The sequence below is a fragment of the Panthera onca genome, chromosome B2 (assembly GCF_046562875.1).
Source record: "Panthera onca isolate mPanOnc1 chromosome B2, mPanOnc1 haplotype 2, whole genome shotgun sequence".
NCBI classification, from domain to species: domain Eukaryota; kingdom Metazoa; phylum Chordata; class Mammalia; order Carnivora; family Felidae; genus Panthera; species Panthera onca.
In genome coordinates, this window is record NC_138343.1 from 65,092,902 (window position 1) to 65,119,719 (window position 26,818).

General features: G+C 34.2%; 1 protein-coding gene across 44 annotated transcripts in view; it reads left to right on the forward strand.

The window, feature by feature from the left end:
- RIMS1 (regulating synaptic membrane exocytosis 1) overlaps nt 1-26,818 on the forward strand; it is a 490,576-nt gene that overhangs the window by 402,594 nt on the left and 61,164 nt on the right. For 29 of the 44 annotated variants that reach the window (XM_078447085.2, XM_078447067.2, XM_078447075.2 and 26 more), the window contains one exon: nt 11,474-11,709. The exons of the other annotated variants lie outside the window; for them this stretch is intronic. In XM_078447085.2, the coding sequence (XP_078303211.1) occupies nt 11,474-11,709 (236 nt within the window). The remainder of the gene's footprint in view (nt 1-11,473; nt 11,710-26,818) is intronic. 44 annotated transcript variants of the gene reach the window in all.

The window sequence follows — 26,818 nt, forward strand, 5'->3', positions numbered from 1 at the left end:
TTTTTTTAAAAAATGAAAAAATACTTTGATTTCTTATACAAATTTCAGAAAAGCCAAACTCTGGGAATAAGCATTACACTCTACAAGTGATGGCAAAGCTTTAAAATCAAGTCTGACCAGGAATAAGATGACTTCTAAAATTTTACCCTTACTGAAGGAAAATCAGAGAGTGAACATCCACAGTGTCTGGCATCTAATTAAAATTTATGGGGCATGATTAAAAAATTAATAAAAAAGGACCAACTGACTACAACCAACAATACAATTTTTATATAAGGCCTTTAAAATAACCATGATTAATATATTCCAGAAAACAAAGGAAGATGGATGTTTTCTACAGAGACCTGGAACCCGTTTTAAAAAGTTAAATGGCAATCCTAAAACTAAAAGATATAAAAAAAAATTAATAGGTGGGTTTAATGGCATGCTAGAAGCAATAGAACAGAGAATTCTTGAGTCGGTCAGTGGAAAGTATATAAATCAGTGCACAAAGAGAAAAAAAAAAATTGGAGAAGGCCCTAAGAGACTTTTGGAGCATAATGAAAAAGTCTAATATACATGTAATTGGGATTCCAGAAGGAGGGGAAATGGCATAAACAATACTTGAATACTGTGGTACTAGCTGGGTCTTCCAAAATTAATGTAATACATCAAATTATAAGTCCAAAATCCTGTAAAAACCTCAAGGTGTGTAAAGAGAAAAAAATCTATCAAAATCATGATCAAAGTACTGAAAACTAAAAAAACACTTTTATGAAGAATCAGAAGCAGAAAAAGAGCAGAAAAAAAGAAGACATTATCATTGAGTGCTTCACTGAAGCAACGATATAAGACTGGTTGAAATTTCAACAGATACCATGAAAGCCAAAAAGCAATGGAACAACCAAAAGAAAAAATGCTTTAGAAAAAAAATTAAAACTTCAAACTTAAAATTTTATCCTTAATAAATATTACCCTTCAAACATATCCTACAGACAAGAAAGGAAGAAATGAAGGAAGGAAGTAATGGAAGGAAGGAAGGAAGGAAGGAATACTAGAATAAAAACCAGTAGGATAATTCATCACCAATAGACCTGTACTCCATGTTGAAGGAAAATGTCCCCAGTCAGAAACACTAAATTTGAGGAAAGAATGAATACTGGAAAGAGTTAATGATGATAACAACAACATCTTGTGGTAGTTACAACATATGTAGAAGTAAAATATATAAAACACCTAGGTAAAAGGTAGAAATGAAAGAAGTAGAATTAAGCTGTTGTAAAATTTTTGCATTCTTCTGAAAGTGTTAAAATGTATAATTTAATGAAGTTTCTAATAAGTCAAGGTACATATTTTAATCCTTAGGGTGTCCACTAATAAATAATAGAAGAACACATAATTCAAATGCTGATAGTGGAGAAAAAAAACACAGAATTAATCTAGTTAGGCAAAATGGAGAAGTAAAAGAAGAAACATGATTATTAAAAATAAGTGGCAAGTGATAGAGTCAATTCCAGTTATATCAGTAATTCCATCAAAAGTAAATGGTCTTGGGGCACCTGGGTGGCAGTGTTGGTTGAGTACCCCACTTTGGCTCAGGTCATGATCTCATGGTTTGTGGTTCTAGCCCCGTGTCAGGCTGTGTGCTGACAGCTCGGAGCCTGGAGCCTGCTTCTGAGTCTGTGTCTCCCTCTCTCTGGCCCTCACCTGTTCACGCTCTGTCTCACTCTCTCTCTCTCAAAAATAAATAAACATTAAATTTTTTTTTTAAAGTAAATGGTCTAAATACACATATCCACTGTCGTGAAATGAAAAAAGGAAGATCTCAGTGAAGAATACACAGATATTTAAATGGTACAAACAGTTGTATGCCGATAAATTTTATAATTCAGATCAATGTTAGCCAAACTATGACCAACAAGCCAAATCTGGCCCACTGCCTATTTTTGTGGGAAAAAAAAAAGGTTTATTGGAACACATCTATGCTCATTTGCCTATATATTATCTATGGCTCTTCACCCACCACAATAGCAAACTTGAATAATTGCAACAGAGACAGTCTGTCCCACAAAACCTAAAATATTTACTATATGGCCCTTTATGAAATTAAGTTTGCCTAAACCTGACTTAGACGAAATGTACAAATTTCTTAGAAAGCACAACTTACCAAAAATGACATAAAAAATAAAAACTTTGAAGAGTCCTGTATCTGGTTTTTTAAAAAAATTTTTAATGTTTATTTTTTAAAGAGAGAGGTAAGGGAGACAGAGCATGAGTGGAGGAGGGGCAGAGAGAAAGGGAGACACAGAATCTGAAGCAGGCTCCAGGCTCTGAACTGTCAGCACAGAGCCCAATGTGGGGCTCGAACCCATGACTGTGAGATCATGATCTGAGCCGAAGTTGGATGTTTAACTGGCTAAGCCACCCAGGCGCCCCATGAGAGTACTATATCTGTTTTTTAACTGATTCCGTAATTATTTTAATGCTCCCCACAAGGAAAACTCCTTACCCAGGTGGGCTCACTGATAAATTATTCCAAATATTTAAAAAATAATTCTCTCAGGCTTCTACCAATTTTTCTAGAGAATAAAATGTAAAAATACTTCCAAAAATATTTTTGTGAAGCCAGCCTATCCTTGATAAATTTGATAAGGACATTATAACACAGGAAAATTATAAACCCAAATCTCACTAAAGTAGTTGAAACAAAGTTTTAGCAAATTGAATCAAGATAGATATATAATAGATGAATGAATGGATAGATTGATTTTGAGAGAATGAAAATACATTATGTCAAAAATATTTGTTCCATAAATGCAACATTTGTTTAACATTTTCTCTATGTAATTCATTACAGAATTAAAGAAATTATATCGTCATCTCAATAGAACCAAAAAATATTTGATAAAATTCATCACATATATATGATAAAATATCTTAGCAAACTGAGAACTTTTTTAAAATGATAAAAGTTACCTATAGTAATTTTACAGCAAGCATTGTACATCTGTGTTATTTACAGTGTGAGCCAAAGTGAAAATCACCACCAGACATCCTTTGCAGTACCTATGAGATCCCTAAAATTGTGCTAAATTCAGTATATGAACTTTTTTTTTATTATCTGTAGTTCTAGGATCCTGTAAGCCATAGTACAGACTTTGCATATACTGGTTCTATATATAAAGTAGAACTCCTATTCCTAATGGTCGGCTTGCCACTTCTGGTTAAATGAAATTTGTTCTCAACTAAATATTCTAAGATCAGTTAGTCATTTTAACTGAAAACCTGATTCTAATCTTGCATTTTTATACTTTGTCAGCAAATGACTCACAAACCTCTTTTATTATATTGTGAATATTTACATCAAATGGAGCCAGTTTGTCAAAGTTTTATTTTTTTGCCCTTCAGGCTTACTGTTCACAACTACAATAAAACAGGGTAAATAATTCACTTTTCCTCAAACCTTCTACAATTTAATGTATCTACTCAAGTTCTGTCCGTTTACTATCTTCATTCACATTCTAGGTATTTTACTGTAAGCAATGATGTCCTTCTTTTCCTTTGATAAATAAAAACACATCTATTACCTTGAATTTGTATCCATATATTTTACCTAGTGTGGAACCAACCATCAATATTAGTTACAACTTTTATTTTATTTTATTTTTTAAATTTATTTTTATTATTTATTTTGAGAGGGGGCAGGGGGAAGAGCAGAGAGAGAGAATCCCAAGCAGGCTCCGTGCTGTCAGCACAGAGCCTGATGATGCAGGGCTTGATCCCATGAACCACAAGATCGTGACCTGAGCTGAAATCAAGAGTCAGGTGCTCAATCCACTGAGCCACCCAGGCACCCCAGTTACAATTCTAAGCTAAGCTTCTGTCTCATAGAGAACACTCAGAGGTAGAAAATCAGGCATAGCAGGCTGTCATATACAAGAAATTTAGCACACCAGCAAGTTACATAGCACACATAACAAAGCAACATGCCTACAGTATCCCTTAGACATTTTCTTAAAATTGCAAAAATGAAGATAAACCTTATCAAAGGAAAAGCTACTGGATACCATATGAAAACTAGGCATTTTTAAAGTATGTATATGTGTGTGTGTGTGTGTGTGTGTGTGTGTGTGTGTGTGTATTCATTCCTTGGTTATTGACCAAGTTTTATATTCTGACTTAGTTAGCAGTTATTCAGACATTCAAAGATATTTTTTATTAATTAATGAAATATAATGCTAATGCTAAATCTTAAAGTTAACTAATTAATCACTTGGAAATTTTAAGCTGACATTCCAACCAGCTTAATTACTATTGATATCAGACTTTAATCACAATTATAGTTCAATTTAGTTATTACATAATTTTACATTTTTTATAATTTCAAACATTATTGGAAGAAATGTTAACTTACCCATTAAGTAAAACCAGTATAGGAAGTTTAGGAATTCTAGGTTAATCTGTCTATGAAAACCAACCTAAGTCTTTAAAAATAAAGTAAGATTTTGTGCTTGTATTATATACCATCCTGAGGAAATCTGTAAGAAGACATAAAACTTTTTTTAAGTTGAGATAAATTCACATACCATAAAATTTATCCTGTGAAATGATGCAATTTAGTGGTTTGTAGTATAGTCACAATTAGGTGTGCAGTCATCACAACTATCTAATTCTGGAACATTTTTATCATCCCTCACAAGAAACCCATACCCATTAATACTCACTTCCCATTCCTTCTAGCTCCCAGTGACCACTAATCTACATTTGTCTCCATGGATTTGACTATGGGACATTCCACTTAAATGGAATCATACAATAAGTAGCCTTGCGTATCTAGCTTCTTTCACATAGTATGTTTTTAACTTCATCCATGTTTATAGCATGAATCAGTACTTCATTCCTTTTTATGGTTGATAATATTCCATTGTATGGATATACCACATTTTGTTTCTCCATTCATCAGTTTGTGAACATTTAAGTTGTCCTCTTTTTAACTATAAAGAATTATGTTGATATGAGTATTCATATGTAATTTTTCATATGGATATGTGTTTTAAATTCTCTTGAGTATGCACCTAGGCATGGAATTGCTAGGTCATATGGTAACTACGTTTAACTTTTGAATGGAATTACTGAGTCATTCAGTAACTCTTGAGTTTCATTGAACTGTATCTAAGTTTAACTAAACTGTCACACTTTTCCAAAGCAGCAGCATCATTTTATTTCCCCATCAGCAATGTATGAGGATTCTAGTTTCTTCGATTCTCATCACTACTTGTTATTGTCTCTCTTTTATTATAGCTATCCTAGCGTTTATGAAGTGGCATCTCATTGTGGTTCTCATAAGACTGTTTTAAGCCAAATTTATTGAACGAGTTTGATATATCTAAGGATTCGCTGTGTGGATTTAAGTTCTTATTTTAAAATTCTTACGAGTTAGCAATTCCTTGAGAATTTTTTTTCTTAGAAGGCAAGCATATTCAAAATATTAGAATTTCAGTTTATTTTTTCTGTACAGATTCTTCAGTTACCTATATTAAAATTACTTAAATACTCATCTGTATAGATCAATCAGGAACAGGAGCTCTATTAAATTTCAGATACCTTGGAATCTAATATCTGTCTGCCTGGACAGCTATCCCTAGGGTGCACAGAGAGTAAGAGGTTTTTGTTTTCAATAATAAAGACTATTTTTAAGCATGCCAAGAGAACTGGCAACTTCAGTTTTACCACTTAACCATAGGGCCAAAATTGACATGGAAACCAAAGCCCAGACTTTCAAGGGCAGTTCTGGAAACACATTTTCATAAGTGATATGAACTTCTAGCAGCAAACACACATGTAAAAAGACGAACAAGCCAGATTTTCTGTCATTCACCATCCAACTTGTAATATATCCTGATGTCTGCCATCCAGCAGATTTAATTCCACAGATGGATTTCCTATTGTTGCTCCCATTAGTGAGGAATGTATCATTAGTCACAAGCAAGCGAAATAAAAGCGAAACTTACCAAGAACCAGAAACAAAGAGACATGGAAAACCAGAGTCAGTAAAAAGAAAGCAGAGACTGAAAGTCACGTTCTCTTGGGACTTGTTTAAAGGCAACCTTGGGCTTGAGTTCATGAGGTGCCCTGCTCCACCAACAAAATTTAGTTGGATCCGGTAGAGTCCACTTGGGCATTTTGATGGGACTCCCCAACATAATAAAAACATTCTCAGGGCACCTGCTGGCTCAGTCAGTTAAGCATCTGACTCTTGACTTCGGCTCAGGTCATGATCTCATAGTTCATGAGTTCAAGCCCCACATCAGGCTCTGCAATGACAGTGCAGAGCCTGCTTGGGACTCTCTGTCTCTCTCTCTCTCTCTGCCCTTCCCTCACCTGCTCTCTCTCTCTTCTCTCTCTCTCTCTCTCTCTCACAAAAGTAAATAAATAAATATAATTCTCAAAATTAAAACACAGTAATAAGAAAAACACATAGCAAATATTTAAGTTTTAATTAATTAGTGAGAAAACCAACAGAGTTATATAATGGTTCCAAAGATGATCCAAGAAGTTCATGTACTTATATATACATATATATATACGTATACATATAATATACATATATATACGTATATATATATACGTATACGTATATACGTATACATATATATACGTATATATATATACGTATACGTATATATATATATATATATAGAGAGAGAGAGAGAGAGAGAGAGAGTCATTGAAAACAAAAAGGAATGTTGGAATAAGATTATGAATTTAGATTCAAAACTGGATAATATTCTGTAGGTCAATAAAACCATAACCCTTTGGAGTTACCACCTCTTCTAAATGGTAATCATTTGTCCTTATCAGTTTTATTCAAGTTAACATCTAGCTTTACAGAGTTCTAAAATATTTGTGGTATAATTATTATAAGATTAAATAGTAAGTAAAAAGTGTTACATTCCCCTAGAGAGTCAAATGGCCTGTAAGTGGGCTTGTTAGATAATGCTCAAGCATGGCATTAAAAAAGGAAGGCAGCTTTTTTTTTTTCTTTTTTGGTGTCAAATCCACATTAGATTTTTCTGTGAGGGGGGCAATTATTAGTCTGAGAAATTGGGGAATGGGGTATCTTTAATATGATATGAACGATAAGTTAGAGAGCAGTTTTTTGGTTGGGTGGAACATGTTATGTTTAAGAGACAGATCCAAACAAGAATGTCACTTGATAGCTGGCTATATAAATCTGAAGTTCAGGACTGAGTACTGAGGACAGGTGGAGAAAAACAATTGGAATTTGCAGCATACAGATAATACGTAAAGCCTGAGACTAGATGAGACATGTAGCTAATTAGTCTCCTACGGAAGAATATAGGTCAGAGGGCCAGGCACTGAAGTGCTCCAGTATTTAGTGATGAAAGAGGATAAAGGTCTTGCCAGTGAGGCACTAGGTAGGAAAATCATTAAAATGTTTCAAGATCAGTAGAATCAAATGCATTGTCATATACATGATTTATTGAGAAGTCAAAAGGATAAGGACTATGCAATGATAGGACTTTGCCATGTGAAGAAGTCATTGGTGACTTTGATAAAAGGCAGCTTTGGTGAAGTAGTAGGGACAAAACCTGATTTAAGTTAGTTCAGGATAGAATAGGAAGAGAGGATGTATGGACAACTGAGTAGATTTTTAGCAAAGATCAGTAGCCAGAGGGAGAGGGAATATTGAAGGAATATGGACGGTTTTTTGTTTAATTTTAAAGATGGGTTATATCATAGTCTATTTGTATACTGACATCACTATTTTTTTACTCCCTACTCAATAAATCTTCAATTCACTTAGCAATTGGGATGATACTGTGACAGATTTAGTCATGTATAAGGTGCATGCTGATATGAGATATCAGAATCCTAAAATAACCAATAAAAAATAGAAAAGAAAGGGCTGCGGGGGCACCTGGTTGGCTCAGTCAGTTAAGGTCTGACTTTGGCTCAGGTCATGATCTCAAGGTTCGTGGGTTCGAGCCCCACATCGGGCTCTCTGCTGTCAGCGCAGAGCCTGCTTCAGATCCTCTGTCTCCTTCTCTTTCTGCCCTTCCCATGCTCATGCGCTCTCTCTTTCCCTCTTTCAAAAATACACAAACATTAAAAAAATTTTTTTTAAAGAAAAGAAAATAGAGGCTGGGAAACAATAGCCATGACAATAGAGGGACTCTTAGAAGTTTATGAAGCAGAAAGCCTTAAAGTACATCCTGAAGGATGAGACTAAATGACAGGAATGGTTTTCCAGGCAATTGAAGCAGAACAAATAAAAGGCTACAAATTAGGGAAATAGCATATTCAGGCACCTGGGTGGTTTAGTAGGTTGAGTATTCAACTCATGATTTCAGCTCAGGTCACAAAGTCGTGGGATTGAGCCCCATGTAGGGCTGCGTGCTGTATGTGGAGCCTGTTTAATTAAGATTCTGTCTCTCCCTCTGTCGCTCTCCCCAGATCACGCTCTCTCTATATATAAAATAAAAAAATAAAAAAATAAAGCATATTTGTACTTAGATGGTAACCTTCACATGGATTAAACTACCCTGACTGATTAGACCCCAGAAACCTCTGCCCTCAATTAGGTAAACAGAATTGAAAATGTTTTAACATGTTCTCATTGAACATTATGATATTCTAGATTCTTTAGGAAGCTACTCACAGTCATCATATCATATAAGAATGCTTTAAAGATTCTTGAGGTGCCTGGGTGGCCCATTCGGTTGAGTGTCTGACTCCTGGTTTCGGCTTGGGTCATGATCTCAAGGTTCATAGGATAAAACCCCACAACGGCCACATCTGTGCTGGCAGAGTGGAGCCTGCGTGGGATTCTCGCTCTCCCTTGCTCTCTCTGCCCCTTCCCTGATTGCTCTCTGTCTCTCTCTGTCTCCCTCTCTCTCTAAGTAAATAAATAAATACTTTTTAAAAAGAATGCTTTTAAGATTCTAAATAAAATATTTTATTTTTTGAGGAAAAATTCTACCAGTTATTCACAAAATAACATAACTTCTTAATCCCCTATATGGTAATGACTAGAAAGATTTACCTAATTTTTTTAAGAAATTTTGTCAGTGTAATGGGACATTTCATTGCTGTGGTTAAATATCCATTAAAAAATGTTTGAATCTTCTTAGCTCTTCTTGAATACATTTTCATGATAGAAATATTATTGAAAGCATTTCCCTATACTTTTAAATTTTTCTATAGCCTGAAGAACACTGTTGAAAATTTTACAATAGTACTTTTTGTGAAATAACTTTTAAAATACAAATTTAAAGTTTAATAGAATCCAATTTTCATGGAAATAATGAGAAAAAAGGTACATGTTAATTTATCCATATTTTATTATAAAGGTAAAAATAAAATCATTAGAAGGGAAGTTTCAAATAATTCCTGTGAGGAGTGTGCTGCAAAGATTGATGAGAGGTGGAAAAACTACTGATTTCTCAGTCACAGGTGTTTAATTGAAGATGGACATCATGACTGCAAAACTGACCAAATTGTGACACTGCTTCATGTCCTTCAGCAGAAGTCTGCAAGTAAAACAGTAGAAAAAGCAGGTAGCAAGAGCAGACTTAAGGAGAGGTGGCAGATTTAGGTAATGCACTGAAATAAATTGCTGAGGACACAGAAGAAATTTACTGGAACATTTATCAGGAAAGAAAGTCCACTGGAGTTGGGAATATAAACCCCACAGGAATCCATTCTGGACTGGCTATATGTTCATGTTTTGAAAAAGAGTTGGCATAAAATGCATAGCAGAATTATCAGATTTGCAAATGAATTTAAAAACTTTGAGTTAATGAAAAGCTGATTAGAATAAATTGAAAGAATATAAATATTAATATCATTATTGATATGGACCAGTTCAAGTAATACAACTAGGGATTAAAAATTCCAAATGATTCCTATCAAAGAGGGGTCTCATTTTTCAATTCAATTCATGGAAGGATCCTAAAGATCAAACAGTCTTGTTTCTTTTCCATTGCTTCTAAGTCTTCCACAATCTCACTTTTCCACATTTCTCAACTCACCCTAATATATCAATTTCCCTTTCTCTGAAAGCACTCATTATATATATGACCACAAATATATTACATGATCCCAACAATTTGTTTTATCATTTCTAATCATATTAGGATTTATCCCAACATGACTATTAAATGTCATCACTCTTAAAAGATGCTTATGTTAAGGGGCACCTGTGTAGCTCAGTCAGTTGAACATATGACTTCAGTTTGGGTCATGATCTCATGGTTCATGAGTTTGAGACCCTCATTGGGCTCTCTGCTGTCGGCACAGAGCCCGCTTCAGATCCTCTGTCCCCTTCTCTCTCTGCCCCTCCCCTGCTCACACTCTCTCTCTCAAAAAAAAATAAACATTAACATTTCTCTCTCTCCCTCCCTCTGCCCCTCTCCCCCACTCATGCTTTCTTTCTTTCTCCCTCTGTCTCTCGAAAAAAAATACTCTATTAACGTACTTTGTACTTGAAAACAAGAAATAGAAAATTGAAAATCAAGATGGTGCTGAGTGTCACGTAGGCCAATTTTTTGCAGATATTTTAAAGAAACATAAAATAATGAGGGTCATTTCACATCTGTCAAACTAGATCTTTATTGGACCAAAAGGGGCCAGTCTAGATGCAATGCAATGTAATTTAAAGGATTTGAAGAATCCTAACATCTATAGCTCCCAACTTGCTTGCCCTACCTCTCTGCCCAGTTCACAGGCATACATTTACTTTGGCAGGTAGAGATGGTTTTTTTTTTCCCACCAACATGGTGCCTAGAAATTCTCAACAATAATTTTCTCATTTAGGAGAGAAGGGCAGTAATCTGTTCAGATAAATGAGTACAGTCTGGGAACATAGACCAGTAAGTTTTGGTAGGAAAGAAAAAAAGGAATATCTCAACCTGAGCATATGAATTTGAAATACTCAAAGAGAAAAATGAGATGAAGTTTGGAGGAGATGGAGCATGAGGGGACAAGGAAGTAGGAGGGAAATGCAATTTTTTTTTTGCCTCATTAGCAGTGTTTCCTAGACTCATTAAGCCTCAGGTGGCAAAGAGATGTCTGTTAGTTGGAAGTAGAACAGAGCTGTTTTCATTTTTTTAAACCTTGTATGGCAAACTCAGAATATCCATTTTTTATTAATATTTTTTCCTCAGGAATGTATATGAACTTGTCTTATTGATTTAAATATCCTTGTTTTTCTCTGAAAGTAACACACTAAAAAATTAGTAACATTTACCTCCTTTTGGATAACACTGGTTGCATTTGTTTTCACTAAAAGTTTATGGATTCCTTGTTGAAATACTATTGTTTTGAGCTATATAGTTGTAAGACTACTATGCAACTGGCTTTTCCCCCTAAAAATTTGCCTGGATTATTTCAAAATAAATTAGATTTAGAGTTTCAGTTTTGCTGACCTATAATTTATGGATGCGTATATGTTTTTACTTTGTAAATATAGTTCATTTACCCCTAAAATGCAAGGCAGACGGATGGGGACTTCAGGAAGAGCCATCATGAAGAGCACCAGTGTGAGTGGGGAGATGTACACACTGGAGCATAATGACGGCAGTCAGTCCGACACAGCTGTGGGTACAGTTGGAGGAGGTGGAAAGAAAAGGAGATCCAGCCTGAGTGCCAAAGTGGTTGCCATAGTGTCTAGAAGGAGTAGAAGCACATCCCAGCTAAGCCAAACAGGTGAGTGAAGTGAATTTAATTTAGATACCTCGAGTTCTTGCTGGAGAGACAAAAGTGGATCCTCGTGCTATGGCTTGTGAGTGATTGCAGAGCATATTGATTCTTCTTTGCAAAGGAAGTTTATTTTTCTGTCTCTGAAAATCTGTTACATATGCGATTTTATTTTTTTTTTTCTGTGCAGCTGTCTAACAAGGTATCATTTGTCAATCGGTAAAGTGGTCAGATATTTTCCTTTAAGTTAAAAAAAAAAGTAAAGCCATGTTTATAAATATGCAAGGAAATGCAAAGAAGTATTAAAGATCCAAATTTATTTATATGCAAGAAAAGCAACAGGATTCTCCTTTTCAAAATGTTCCATAATACAATTACCTATAATTTAGGCTCTATATTTTGATGGAAAAGAATGTCAGTTGTGCAACTTGAAATATAGTCTTCAAGGTACTGTATGAATGTAATTATTGAACTGTGATTATTGTATTTTCAGTGCAAGTTAAAAACCTGGCAGTTATTTCTACTTTAGAAAATGGGTCAGTGGATTTGTGCAAAGAATAATGTCTTAATACAAATTTGAGTTTCCAGATATTTTCTACTGCTTATAAATCTTAAAAGCTTTATGTCCTCAAGGTATATAGAAAAAGGAGAAACACAGAAGGGAGAATGGTTATTTCTGTACTATAAAATATTTTTTAAATTGCCCAAAATTACATAATATTTGATCAGACATATTAGATTAATTCATTACTATGTTCAGTACTGTGGAAAACCAAAGGTAAGTGAAATACTGAATTGATTAAATTGTCAGCACTTGTTTCTTCTGTTATAACCATTGGTTCCATATTTTTGTTCCTTAACAGCAAAAGTCTTGTTGTAACAACATTTACTTATTCCAGAAAATGTTCATGGAATTCTTTTCTGTAGTTGACTTGGCATCCTGGAGAATATCTATTTTAAAATGTGCATTCTAGTGGACATATTTACAAATAAATTAAAGGTAGGAAATTGAACCATTCAGAAACTGAAGTACAGCACACAGCTATTTAAACAGAGGTTTGTCTTTCTGAAAATCATAGAATAAACCTAGATTATCTAAGTCTCTGATGGATCTGTCTCTATGCCATCCCACTAAGATGAGCTATTTATTGCGAAGGAGAATCTTTTATCTTTCTGAGGGTCGGATTTCTCCTTGAGTAGGAGGCATTTTTTCATTTGTGTTGTCTTATTTTTGATGGTGACGCTTCCTGGTTTTTGGTATTGATCTAATGATAGTTTACAGTGTGGGGTATGGATAAGGCTTTTACCACCAGGTTTGAAAATCCTTCATTGCTTAGATGAAATGGAAATGTTCTTTTATGAACCAGTGCTTCCTGCGTGAGAGGCTGCAGATTTAGCGGACTGCTTATCTTCTTCTGCTAACTATCCACAGTCTCTCTTCCTTTATTTTGCCCCTATAATTCCCTCTCTACCATTCACTAAAGTAGAATTATATTTTCCTAGAATAAAACACAATAATAATTTATAAACTATACTTGTTACATAGCTTTGTAGGTAATAGGTTCAAATGATTGTCATTGAAATACTTAATTAGCCTCTTTGCTTTATTAATTTAAATTTTATTCTGTTTATGATCATTGTTGAATTTCAAATAATATTTACCTTTTCAAAAGTTGCATTGTTTTTTTGTTTTTTTTTTTAATTAAAAAAAAATTTTTTTAACGTTTATTTATTTTTGAGACAGAGAGAGAGAGAGAGCATGAACAGGGGAGGGTCAGAGAAAGAGGGAGACACAGAATCTGAAACAGGCTCCAGGCTCTGAGCTGTCAGCACAGAGCCTGACGCGGGGCTTGAACTCACGGACCGCGAGGTCATGACCTGAGCCGAAGTCGGACGCTTAACCGACTGAGCCACCCAGGCGCCCCAAAAGTTGCATTGTTAATAATCTCCACAGAATACCCTACTTTAGAAAATTAGGGTGCAGTGTAAGGAAACAAAAAAGACATTGGATTACAAAGCCAAGCTAACAAAACAATTATTTTCTAAAGTGACTCAGTAAATCACCTGTTACTTCATCTCTCTAGGATTCAGTTTGCTTATATAATGTGGCAGGGGCAGGGGGCAGGGGGCGGATTGGACTATCTGTCCTCCTATGATATTTCCAGGTATAAAATTTTATGTATATTTTCTATATCATAATTTTACCTTCTTTTTGATAACTTATTCTTATTGATCTTTCTAAAGCAAATGACAGATGGTGACAAACCTTAATTATCATTCCTCTTTGTTTCAGTGCATGGCCTGATTTTTCTTCCTCTTCTGTCTTCTACAAGTGATATGGAGAGGAAAACAGCATTACTTTAAAACAAGCTGTGTATTCTGGGGAATAGAATGTATTACATTTAATGTAAATGTTTAATTATTTTAATGTAGAAGAAAAGGTTAAGTAAGGGCTTCTCTTTTAGTGAACCACTAATCCGTACAGTCTGGTTTACAGTTTCTCTTCTACAATATAGATGAGAGATAATCAGAAAAATGTGAAACGCTTGGAAATAAAAGTTTAATCAGCTTTTCTAAGAATGATATATTACAAGCACATTGCTTTTCTGTTTTTGTTTTTATAGCCACAAGTTTGCTTAAAGGAGTATATTTGAGTGTTTGTTTGAAATCAAGTAAAATTTATTTCAGCAAATTGATAGCATGGTAAATTTTATATACTATACACACACATTCATGTATATGTATTTATTATGAAGAGTAGTTACTGTGCTCTTTAATATATATAAAATTATTCTTATATATAACTTAGTAGTCTGTTCAATTATAGGTAATTATTTTTACAGGATATTTCAATTATAAATATTAATATTTTAAAAACACCTTTACCACACTATTTATTCATAATGAAAATAGGAATAACTTCTTTAAATATGTATTTTTAAATAGGACATTTCCAATGACTCTAGGTGCTACTACTGGTAAATGTCTTCAAGCCATCTTGCATATAGCAAAAAACCTATTCAGTAAGCAGTAGCTAGATTAGTTTGAAAAGCACAATAGTGAAGGAAAGGGAATTATGAGAAAAAGCTCCATATCTAGAAATATTTTGGAATTGAGGCTCAGAGTAAACTTAGGGATAATCTTTATAACTTTATCTACAAATGTAAGATAATTTTAAGTATCATAAGAATGATTATTCATGTGTCTAAGTGAATAAAACTAATAATGATTTACATTTCTAGAGCTTTTGCCATTCACTCTTAAGTTACATACATGCATATGTGTGTACATATAATTTCACTCCTTTATTGGTCACAACAAACTTATTAAGTACTCTTATTATTACTATTTCCATTTTGAAATTGAAGAAATTAAAGCATAGAGTGATTGGGTAATTTCTTAAGTTCCTATTGTAAGTGATTGGGCCAGAATTTAAACCCAGGCTTCCAGGTGCCCAAGCCTATTCTCTTCACTCTGCAAAAAAAGAAGAGTTTGAAATAATGTTCAGCGAACATTTAAGCACAATTCTGTTGTTAGTACATGATAGACAGTATACCAGGCACTGGGCTAGGACCTAGGAATACTAAAGAGATGAATTAAATATTGCCTCTGGCTTCAAAGATACCACAGTAGAAAATGGTGAATTACATATAAATATTCCATCTCAGAAAGGGCAATTATCCATTTATCAAAGTGGTACAGAGGAAGCACAGAATGTGATTCACTCTCATGCAATCTTGAGAGGCTTCTTTGAAGAGGTGAGACTGAATATTAAAAATTAAATCAGTAATACCATATAGGGAAGCTCATTCCAGGTGAGAGGGCACAGCACATTGATAAAATGTTGAAAATGATGAGTGCTTATTCCCCTGGGAAAGGTATGCATCCTAAAATCATATAAAAGATTTCTATAACTCTAATGGATATTCATTCTCACTGCAAGAAACAGGTCATCTCAGAACAGATCTTAGATCAAAGAAGCACTGTGCATCCGAGACTATGATTTCTGCTTAGAACTTTTAAGTTTTATGAAGAAAACATCTGTAAATGTAAAATATCATCAGCTCTATTTTCTATCAGTTCTATTTTTCTATCATCAGAAAGTGTTCAATTTACTTTATCTTAAATTATTGAATAACTGTATTTACGGTATTATACCAGCCACAGTAGGTATTTCAAAATTAAAAGTATCATCCCCAGTGGAAGGAAATTTCCTTCACACTTGAAATAAACATGAACCAAAGAACTAAATGAAAAAATATAAAGCAAGTGCCAAATGTAGTAAAACCCCTTGCCATTTATATATGTTACCAAAAGAAGTGGGAAGACAAATTGGTCTAAGATCTATGTCTCAAGATGAGAGCACATGCAGAATTAGTAAATAATTATGGTCTAACCATTTAATAAAATTTTTATTATATCATTAACAGCTGAAGATATTTTATTAGATTAATATCATGTTTAATGATCAAAACTGCTTACATTATGGAGATGTTGCAGTTCTATTTTATAATTTTCAAACAATTAAGAGTCAGTTATCATGTACCAAGAATGTACTAAAAAATCATTTGTTTCTTTGATAATAGTCTGTGTTTTTCTAAAAATTTTCCCCCATTCCAAATTTTACTTTTCCCTGTCCAAATCCTTTCCTTCAAGATCCTGCTCAAGATCTTGTAACTCTATAAGTTGTCCCCTTTTTCTTCAACCTTTACCAGTACCTGTGTCTGTGAATTCCTATTAGATCAAGCTCTGACTTTACTGTCAATTTGCTGCAAGCACGAAAATTTGAGGCTACTGCCATGAGCAAAGTAATAGGTATATATTTCATAAGGAAGCATATCTCACATGGATATGGATAAACAAAAATTTCCATGACTTGAAAATGATGCACACTCCCTCTGAGTAAAGAAACTCAATCTGTACCAAAACAAAACAAAACAAAACTTTTCAGTGACATTAAGCTCCTGTTTTCCTCCTCCTTTTTGTATGCATGGAACAGGGCCTCTTCCAGGTGCCTACAGGATCCACTCATGTCTATAGGCCCTGCAAAGCCTTCTCCTCCTTTTTTGATCTGGCTGGCACATTTAGCATTATGTTTTAGGGTTTAGGCCTTTAAGAAGGATGAAAGAGTCACTACTACCTTCTGGCTGCCCTAATATTCCTGCAAGAATCCCTGAAGCAAAGAAGCAGAAAGTAATTTTGTGGAAATTATTAAAAGGCTAATAATTTTTTTGGAAAGGTGGAAGGAAAAATACTGGGAAAAAAACACAAATATATATTTCAATAAATTATCCCAGCCCATGGACACAGTTTGGCTGAAACAAAGGTGTATGAAAAGACTTAGTGGGAAATACATTTAGAAAAAAGGTTGGGGCCAGGTCTTTTGAAGCCCTGTAAGGGAATTTGCTCACTGCTTGATGGAGACATTTTAATCAAGAGAATAGAAGAAACAGCTGTGCCACTGGAAGCTCACACAGAAGCCAGGTGTACAAACTCAGCGAGGAAGCAAGGAAGTCGGTGTGAGCTAATAGATCGAATGACATATAACACAGTGAGCTAGAGAAGGAGCTATGGAAAAGGAAAAGAATGAGCTCACTCAGAAAGGAGTGGACTGAAAATGGCATTAAGAGAAGATAAGGTGAGATGCCCTTATTCAGGAATAACTTCTAAGGGAAGAAGCGTGTGTAGTGTGGAAGCAGGATCCAGAGGGAAAAAAAAGAGTGAGCAGTAAAGAGGAAGAAAAGCAGAGTCCCAATGGAGGAAAGAATTGTAGAGAAAGACTAGTTAATCTTACAGGACTGAAGAGGCTAGAGAATGAGAAGAGACCATTGGATTTTGGAACAGAAGGATTCTTCCTGACCTTAAGTTTGAATAGACTGGAGAGGAAGGGGTGAAGATAGAGCATGCCTCAAGTGTGGGACAGAACCCAACATGGGCTACAGCCCATCCCACTCTCCACTCATCATTCATTTCAGCTTTCTGTCTGTAACCATCATCTTATCCATGCCCACTTAATTACTCCCCATTGCATTTGTGATGGGGTTCTTGTCATGGGTGTGAGGAGCTAGAACAGCAGAGAATGTAGGTAGGAGCTCAGAAACATGGAGTTAGAGGGTCTACAACAGGATAGCATGAGGCTGCCCTCACCCCCCTAAAGCCTATTCATATGTATGGGGCTGGGGCTGGAAAGATGAATAAATAAAAGTAATTATTAGGAACTTCTCTTCAGAAAGCTTAGTATTAGGAAGGGAAAACCAGTATGAACAGTTCATCTTTCATTCATTCTACCAAAATGTATAAAGTACTTTTATATAGCAGACTGTAATGGAGACAGTACTAAGAGTAAATAAGGGGTGTGTGATGTGTGTGTGTGTGTGTGTGTGTGTGTGTGTGTGTGTGTGTGTCATGTCTGTCTCAGAATGAAGGAGATCTGAGCATTTTCCAAGGATGAGGTATGGGAAAAGCACCTCTAGATGGAGAGATTGAAAGATACAAATAACAAAGAATTTTAATTAACAGAGAAAAGTCCTAGAGAACAGAGGTTATAATTCAAGGACGCTAAAGTTATTCTTGGAGAAAAGGAAAGATGGTTCTCTTCCTGAGTTTGATAGAAAAGAGGAAATGGTTGGAATACACAGGAGTATTGCAACAGGAATATGAAGACTGAAGAAACATGAGTCTGAGGCCTTTGATCTTCTCAGTGTAAATGAGGCGAGAGCAAATAGAGTGAGGATATGGAGTGAGGAATGCCATAAGAAATGACTATGATAAAAGTACTGCTGAGCAGCATTGGAATTCCAGCTGGGTTTGGATAATGCAAAATCTCTGCAAGGTAACTTTAAAGTGCATTTACCAGGATTTGCAGATATCTAGTTCATACTAGTTTCATTTGTTTTTCAAGACGGTCATCCCCTGTCGTGCACATCTCCGGTGTCCACACCAGGATTTCTGCTGATCTAGATCTAGAATCTATTCTATAGTCTAAAATAGATTATATATATAGAATTATATATAGGAAATTCACCTGTCCTGGGCTACCATTTACTACTTAGTTGAACTCTTCTCAATATAAAGATTTGTCTCTTTGGGGAAAATTGAAGCTCTACTCTCTCTCTTATCTATTGTTATTACTTCTTCCCAAGGCAATGAACCAATCTTTTTCTTATTCTTACTCAAAATAGGGGCCTAAAAGGCTTTTTTTGGCAGTTTATCTCAATGAAATTAAATAATTCTTTCATTATAGTCATGGGAATGAAACATTTCAGAAGATTCATAGTAGAGTTAAAAACTGCATAGTGCTTATTATCCTACAAGATTATACAGGCAAAAATGTAAGTATTCTAAGAAGTTTTGGGTAGATGTATGTATGTTTGATTTCAAAATAGCTTAATAAGAGTTAATGAATTTCCAAGGCATATCACAAATTTCTCAAGAAGAAATTATAAATGGAAACTAACAAAATTACCCTTGTTCCACTGTCAAGTAAATAATATACTAATATTATTAATAATAAATAAAACTCCAACTATAACCCACTTACACCTACAGGGATAGTTCTTGAATAATCTAATTTCCCTATGAGTTTAGGGCATTATTTTAAAATTCATGTGGTCCTTAGACAATAATCATGCCAAGAAAATATCCAAGTTATTAAATACCCTTCTGCTAATCTTTTTTCAATTTTCTTCCCAAAAGCCACACAGGTGAAGAAAGTCCTAAAATAAATAATATGATTGCCAGCTTGGACTTTATACTTTATTTACCTTGGGAAAATGCATGTCTTATTTTGCCACAGGACTTATTTTATCTCCTTCCAACCAATCCAGTTTGCCAAAATATTCTCTGTATTTTAAGTCTACTGCAGCTTTGTGAATATTATCAGTCTTTTCCTTTTTATAAAAGTAAGCTGTAGCTACAGAGAAGGCTAAAGTGTTCTCTGTGAACATTTTAAGAAATGTTTTCTTGGTTCTGCTACTTAATAATGGAAGCAAAAAGTTCTTACAAAGGATAGGTGCCCCACTAAATTTCAGAAATAGAAAGCTACATTTATCAAAATCTTGCTGAAATCCAGATTTCTTGTCTTTGCCTCATTTATTTGATTGATTTAATAGCACAAGAAAAACATTGTGAGGAACATAATGTTTCATATTCTTTGTTTCCTGAATGCAAAATCATGGTGCCAGAAATGATTCTCAAGTCTGCAAAACCATCAAATTAATGTAAGCATGGGTTCTTTTATTTACTGTTGCTGTCTGGCTTAGGAATTCACTACTGTTAATAGAGATTCAGTTCAGCTATAGTAACTCATCTTCTGAAGAGATGCCCTAATAAGGTTTAGTATTTTCAAACATATGCCAGCTGCTATGTTTTTGTTCTTTTCTTGGCTCTGAACTATAAATTTTGAATTTGGCTAATATATATATATATATACTTTTAGGTCAATTTGTCAGAAAAAAATATTTATTTGAGTGGAATTAATTTTTATAATTAATTTGTGTTTAGGATTTGAAGGAGGAGAGGAAACTAACATTTCTTAAGTGCCTTCAAAGGACAATACTAAGTACTCAAATAATTATATATGGTGATAATTATTGTTAACTATACTAAGTATATTTTTAAACATGAGATCAATTTCAGACTGGATATGATAAAATATTTTGGGTAGCTCAAATATAACGAGAAGTGTATCTGATAATTTTTACAGCAGATGACCAATTTCAATGCATCCTCATTTAACAGAGTGATTTTATATAGAGATATATTGCTGATTTGTTTTTGTAATATTTTGCAGATTTTTAAGCACAGAAAAACAAAAAAGAAGATACATAAAACTCCTGCAATGCCACCACTAATTGCAAGTTCACTGTGAAAATATTAGTATATTATTAGCTAATCTTTTTTTATGCATCTGTGTTATTAATATTGATAAAACCATCAGCAATGACAGCTATTATTTATTAATTACTACATGCCATCCATTTAATTGCCTTGCATGTATTAACTTCTCTAGTCCTCAAAACACAGTCATAAAAGGTACTATTATTATTCCCATCTTACAGGTTCCGTGACTTGTCTGAGGCCACACAACTTTTAGAAGTTGAAATGGAATTTATGTCTTAACCACTTCACTATAATTCCATGCAACTCCATGTACACAGAGATATGTTTTTATATAGCTTTTTAAAAATACTTATATATTCATAACATTTCATTTTGTCCTATAATGCTACCTCTTTTTTTTACTTTTAAAAAATATGTATTTAGGAAGACCTGTTAGGACACCATTGCAGAAGGCTTGTACCAGGCTAGATTTGGAAAAAGGTAGATGAGCATGAAAGAGATTACAGTCCTTTGTATGGAAGAGTCTGTGGGCAGTAGTGAGGAGAGGAATGTCATGGATAGGGGTGGATATTGTCATTTACTGAGAGAGTGACTCCTGGGAAAGGATATTATTGGGCACTTCATGCTGATGTCTGGACAGTCATTGGGTAGGTTTTTAAGGCAGTTGAGGATCATCAACATATAAATGGAAATTGGGATCAATGAATTTGCTTAGGAAGGCAGTGCAGAATATAAGGAGAACAAAAGGTAAAGACCTTTTTGAGCCTCAGTTTCTTTAGCTATAAAATGGAATAATAAATGGTACCTACCTCAGAAGACTGTTGTGAGAATTAAATGAAAATTTAGGTTAACAGTTTCTATCAAAGTACCTGGCATGTAGAAAGGGCCCAATAGTAATACTAATTAGCAATTTTAATAATTCTGAGAAACCAAATAGAAGGGCAGTAAAGAACAGATATTGGTGGCATCATTCATGAATGGTGCTGAGAGGCAAGCTAACCTGGCCAATGTTTTTATCTGCTCACTAGTTATAAAGTGATTAATGGTATACAAATTCTTAAAATCTAACTGGAGTTCTTCTAAATCACTGCCTCTCAAAGTTCTTCCTGTCAAGTCCCCCTTTGAAGATCTTGTGAAATCCATCAGCCCTGACCTCAGGAAATTGCACTTCGTCACATTATACCACATTGTGCACACACTTAAAGGGTAGTTATCCATATGTTTATCCTGTGTTAGGTATAATCTGCCAGAGAGTGATCCATCTTCTCTCTTTATCCAACCCTTCCTGTACTTTTCTATACTAGGTCAGGGGTCAGCAAACTTTGGCTCAAAGTTTGCTTCATATGGCCCATGAACTACGAATGATTTTTTTTTTTCAAATGGATGAAAATGTCACAATAATATATTGTGACACATAAAAATTATATGAAATTCAGTTTTCGTGTCCATAAACAGTTTTATTGAAATACAGCCATGCTGGGGCGCCTGGGTGCCTCAGTCGGTTGAGTGTCTGACTCTTAATTTTGGCTAAGGTCATGGTCCAGTGGTTGTGGGATTGAACCTATGTTGGGCCCTCCTGCGCTGAGCATGGAGCCTGCTTGGGATATTCTCTCTCTCTCTCTCTCTCTCTCTCTCTCTCTTTCTCCCTCCCTCCCTCCCCCCCCCCCCATTTGTCCCTCTGTCCTGCTCTCTTGCTCTCTCTCTTAAAAAAAAACAAATACAGCCATACGTATTCATTTATGTGTGGTCCATGGCTGCTTTCATGCCACAAAACTTATGGCCCACAAAATCAAAAGTATTCACTATCTAGTCTTTTAAAGAGAAAGTTTCATGACCTTTACTCTAGGCCAAGAATTTACTGACTGCAATGCAGAATGCAGATGAAGTCATTAGAGAACTGTGATCATTTTTATAGTTATCTAAACATATTCTCTGCTCAGCCAGAAGTTAATTTATATTACTACTGTGACTTTCAAATCCCACCCCCCTTATTCCTGCAGCATTTACATTTATACTGTTTGCCTATTGGCATCATCTCTCACTAGACAAAATGATTCTCCAGAATGAAGGCTTATCCCCCAAAGATGAGAATCTTCAGCTCTTCAACCTTGCCCTAAAACTTGATCCTTGACTTAGCTGCTCACATAAAATAGTGACACCACTTTGTTCAACTGTGATTTTCCCAGTTGGGAACTCAGGGGTTGTATCTGTTCTTTCAGTGATGATTACTTCCCCAGAACTTAACACAATGCTGTTACTAGGCATGCAAAGATTTTCTTGAATGAATGAAACTTTTTGAAAGTTTTCTGTGTTCTGTCTCTTTCCTCAAAAGCCACTCAGTCCTCCTCACACACCAATCTGAGTTTTCCTCCTCTCATTACTCCCAGATTGTTCTTGTTAAGGTCACAGAAAGCCCATAGACATGAATTTGATTTGGATAAAATTTAACAAGTTGTGAGGTCACAGGTATTGTGCATAGGAAACCAATAATATGTGTGTAATGGAAAAATACTGGTAAAAAATGTATACTTTATATGTGACATGAATAAATGATTCTTATTTACTTTCTGTCTCTCACATATGTAACTTAATTTCTGGCAGTGCTCTAGCCAGACATGAATTCTTTGGGTTTATAAAACATAATTTAAAGCTTCTTTCTTTGCATCTTTACAGGTACAACCTGTAATGGTCCAACCCTCCACTTGGAAAGTTCTTAATCTGTCACCTTGCTTGTCAAAATCCTTGTCTTCATTCAAGCCCTACCCAAATTCCAACTTTCTGTCAGGGCTAAAAGTGATTCTCTGAACTCCTGCAAAACATTTTTTGGTTCTCATGTGGTGCGGTTTAAATACTTCTCTGCCCCGTATATATCTGTAAGGTTCTTATCACAAGATGAATTTCAAAGTTACTCAGGGATAGTAACTGTGCAGCAGGTTTTTAGGGGAGTAGTGGGTGGGTCTTACATGATATAGTGCCTTTAATGCAGAAGATTCTTAATAGAAGTCTATCGGATGGGTGTGATGTTTGCTCAGTCAAAATATCATGTTCAGATGGTAATTAATTGATCATATCATGGTATTGCTTTTAACGTTGTGACATGCTGTTGTTAGTGGGTAAATTTATAGGCAGTTTTTCTTTTATGTTGGGCTTTGTTATTTTTTAGGAAATCAACACAATTTTTAAAATTTTAACAAGTAAAAGTGATTTTCTTCTGTTATTTTTCTGCCTCCTTTTCCCTTTATTTCCCTTTGTATATATCACTTCAGAATACCTAGACATTGATCTGGATACATTTTATTGGATAATTCCACATTTCTGCTTTTAAGTTTTAACTTTTCTATAAGCACCAGTAGATACTTAATCATTTTAAAGTTTTGACACAGTAAATGAATTGTTGTGATAGTAAGTTCTTTACCATTATGGTAAAAGTGAAAGTAACATTTTATTAGAAAATTACTAAAAGACAATTTGCCTTGATAATGATTGATAAAGATGTTACAGTTTTCAACACCCTCTTGCATATATCACTTGATGTAATAAGTCTATTAACCTTGTGAAAATACATAGTTAAGAAATGTGAAAATGTATATATTTTTTGGAAATCTGTCTTTTCTTAGGGATAGAGACAAAGGATACCTGTCATAATGGATTTACCATAACTATTAGGCAAGTCAGCTAGTGAATCCTTACGTGGAAAATAAGATTTCTGATATCAGGCAAATACATTGCAATACTTACTAAAATAATCATTTACAAACTAAAGAATGTGGTACACACAATAGTTAGTCATAGTTTTAGTGAGGCTTAATAGACTTCATGTTCTAGGACTATAGGAGAAATAATAGTCAGTATTCCAGATTCAAATTCAGTAACCTAGTATGTTTCTGTAAGCTGAAATAGCACCTTTTTTCATATATATTTTTTTAGTTTTATATAATTTTTTATACTTTTATACTTGAAACTATAAAACTTCTGACAATCAAGTAGTAAATAATCATATTGTGTTTAGGAAAGTTTCAAATGAAAAGAATTATAAATTATATGTAATATGTAAATAAATTTATATTTGTAAATAAACATATAGTTGCATTGAAACAATTTGCTGTTATCTAATGAAGCAGAAGTATATTAAGTTAAGAAATACAAAAAATCAGTATCTTAATTTAATATTTTCATCACTCTGAATATTTTTATCACTCTGAATTTTTATCACTCTTATACTCTGAAAGTGTGAGAATCTCTAATCTACCTGAATTATAGAAACTGAAAATAGAATCAATGCCTTTAATGAGGGAAGATTCTTTTTTTTATATAATTTAACTTTATTTTTTTATTTTTTAAAATTTACATCCAAATTAGTATATAGTGAAGCAATGATTTCAGGAGAGGGAGGATTCTTGATAGGAAAACCTATTGACTAGAAATCCACAGGAAAATAAACTCAAATGAGATATTTAATAGACTCTACATGATTCAGCCTGCTACTAAAAATGCCAATTCCTATTTACAACTTCTACCTCAGGAAATTTACCCAATTAACTAGATGTTTATAAAAAGGAGAAAGAAAAAAAATGCAAGAAAGAAGAGATAGAAAAGATGTCATTTTAAGAAAGATTACATAAATTTTCAGGGGAATTCTGTGATCTTCAACAAATCATTGATAGACAACTATCTATCTATCTATATATGTGTGTGTGTGTGTGTGTGTGTGTGTATATATATATATATATATAGAGAGAGAGAGAGAGAGAGAGAGAGAGAGAGAGAGAGATTGGTGTGAATATGAATAGCAAGATGAGAGTAGGAAACTTTTACCTTAAAAGTAAAAATTTACTTTCAGTTTGGTGCTTTGACTTTCTATAATGCTTAATAACAATTCTGTCTTCTCATGGAGCATTCCTTATTATCTCTTTAAATCTTTTTTGAGTAAAGATTCAAAAGCATATTTTTGTGGAGAAAAACAATCCACTTTCATAAATCATGTAAATAATTTTGAAAATCTAATCCAAATTATATATACAGAAACATGAAAGAAAAACAGCTGATTTCAAATGTTTTAACGTAATGTATTACATGCACTGACTGGGATGAAAAAGCCTATTTTTTCCATATTTTTAAATTTGATCTAAGTACAATTACAGATATTGGTTTTAATTTCCAAGGTGTAGGTGGCCTGAATTCTGGGTTCCTTGGTGAGAGTTCCTGAATCAAAGTGGCTCTGTAATAACAGGTCTGTTGGCTCCCTTCTGCTCTTGGTGCTGGATGCAGAAGCCATCTCCTCTATATCTCTGCCAGTGCTTTTAGTTCCTAGTAGGCACGTCCTAGATTCTCCGGCCTGGATAGCACAGTTTGACAATTTGGTGCACATCCTTTTACTCTGTAGATGGCTTAGTGACGTTACTCAAAGCAATGCCAGTTGTCTGTCCTTTTGTTCTGCTTTTATATTTCATAGTTTTCACTCATTGCATACCCCCTAGCTATGCCTTTTAGAATGCTGCTGTGAGTATTCTTCATGGTACACACAAATAGAAGGCATTTTCCTTGCCCTCAAATTATTTATAAGCTCAGTTTTGACTTGGTAAAAGGCAGAAGGCTGTCCTGTCTTCTTATAGAAATTTACAGTTTACAGAGCTTTTCAGGCTTACCATCTCATGAGTGCAAAATTATGGAAACTCTTAAAAGCCTGATCATATTAAGAAAAATTAGGAGGGCATTAGCTAATGAAGGATTCATGAGGAACATTAGCTTTAAATGTAATATAAACATATGTTCTTTAGTCCTCAAAAATTCCATAAAATTTAATATATTATTAATATTATTTTCCTTTCCATTCAGAAAATAATTGTGAGAATTAAATACAATTGTAAAGAGCCCAAATATTTCAAATTTTACATACATATCACCTGAATTTTAATCTTTAAAATAATCAATCTGTTTTTAGTAGTATATTGTACTAACATTTGTATTGTTCATTCTTAGTTAAGTCCTACTCCCTTCCCCAAGGTAAAAGGAAGCCATCAGTTTTGTTTTAAATTTTCTCCTTTTTCCACCATTAAATCTTTGGGTCATTAGTGCCTGAAACCAGCAGTTGTTCCCTCACTGAACTTAAGTTCCCACCTAGCACTGGCAGTAATGTTCATGTGGTGCCAAACATTTCATTTACTCCACATTTATCAAGTGGCTATCAGTAATACGAATGGTGAATACTTACTCAGCCATATTATATGATTGGTCCTGTGTAAAATACTTGCTATGCATTATACTATATTCACATTCA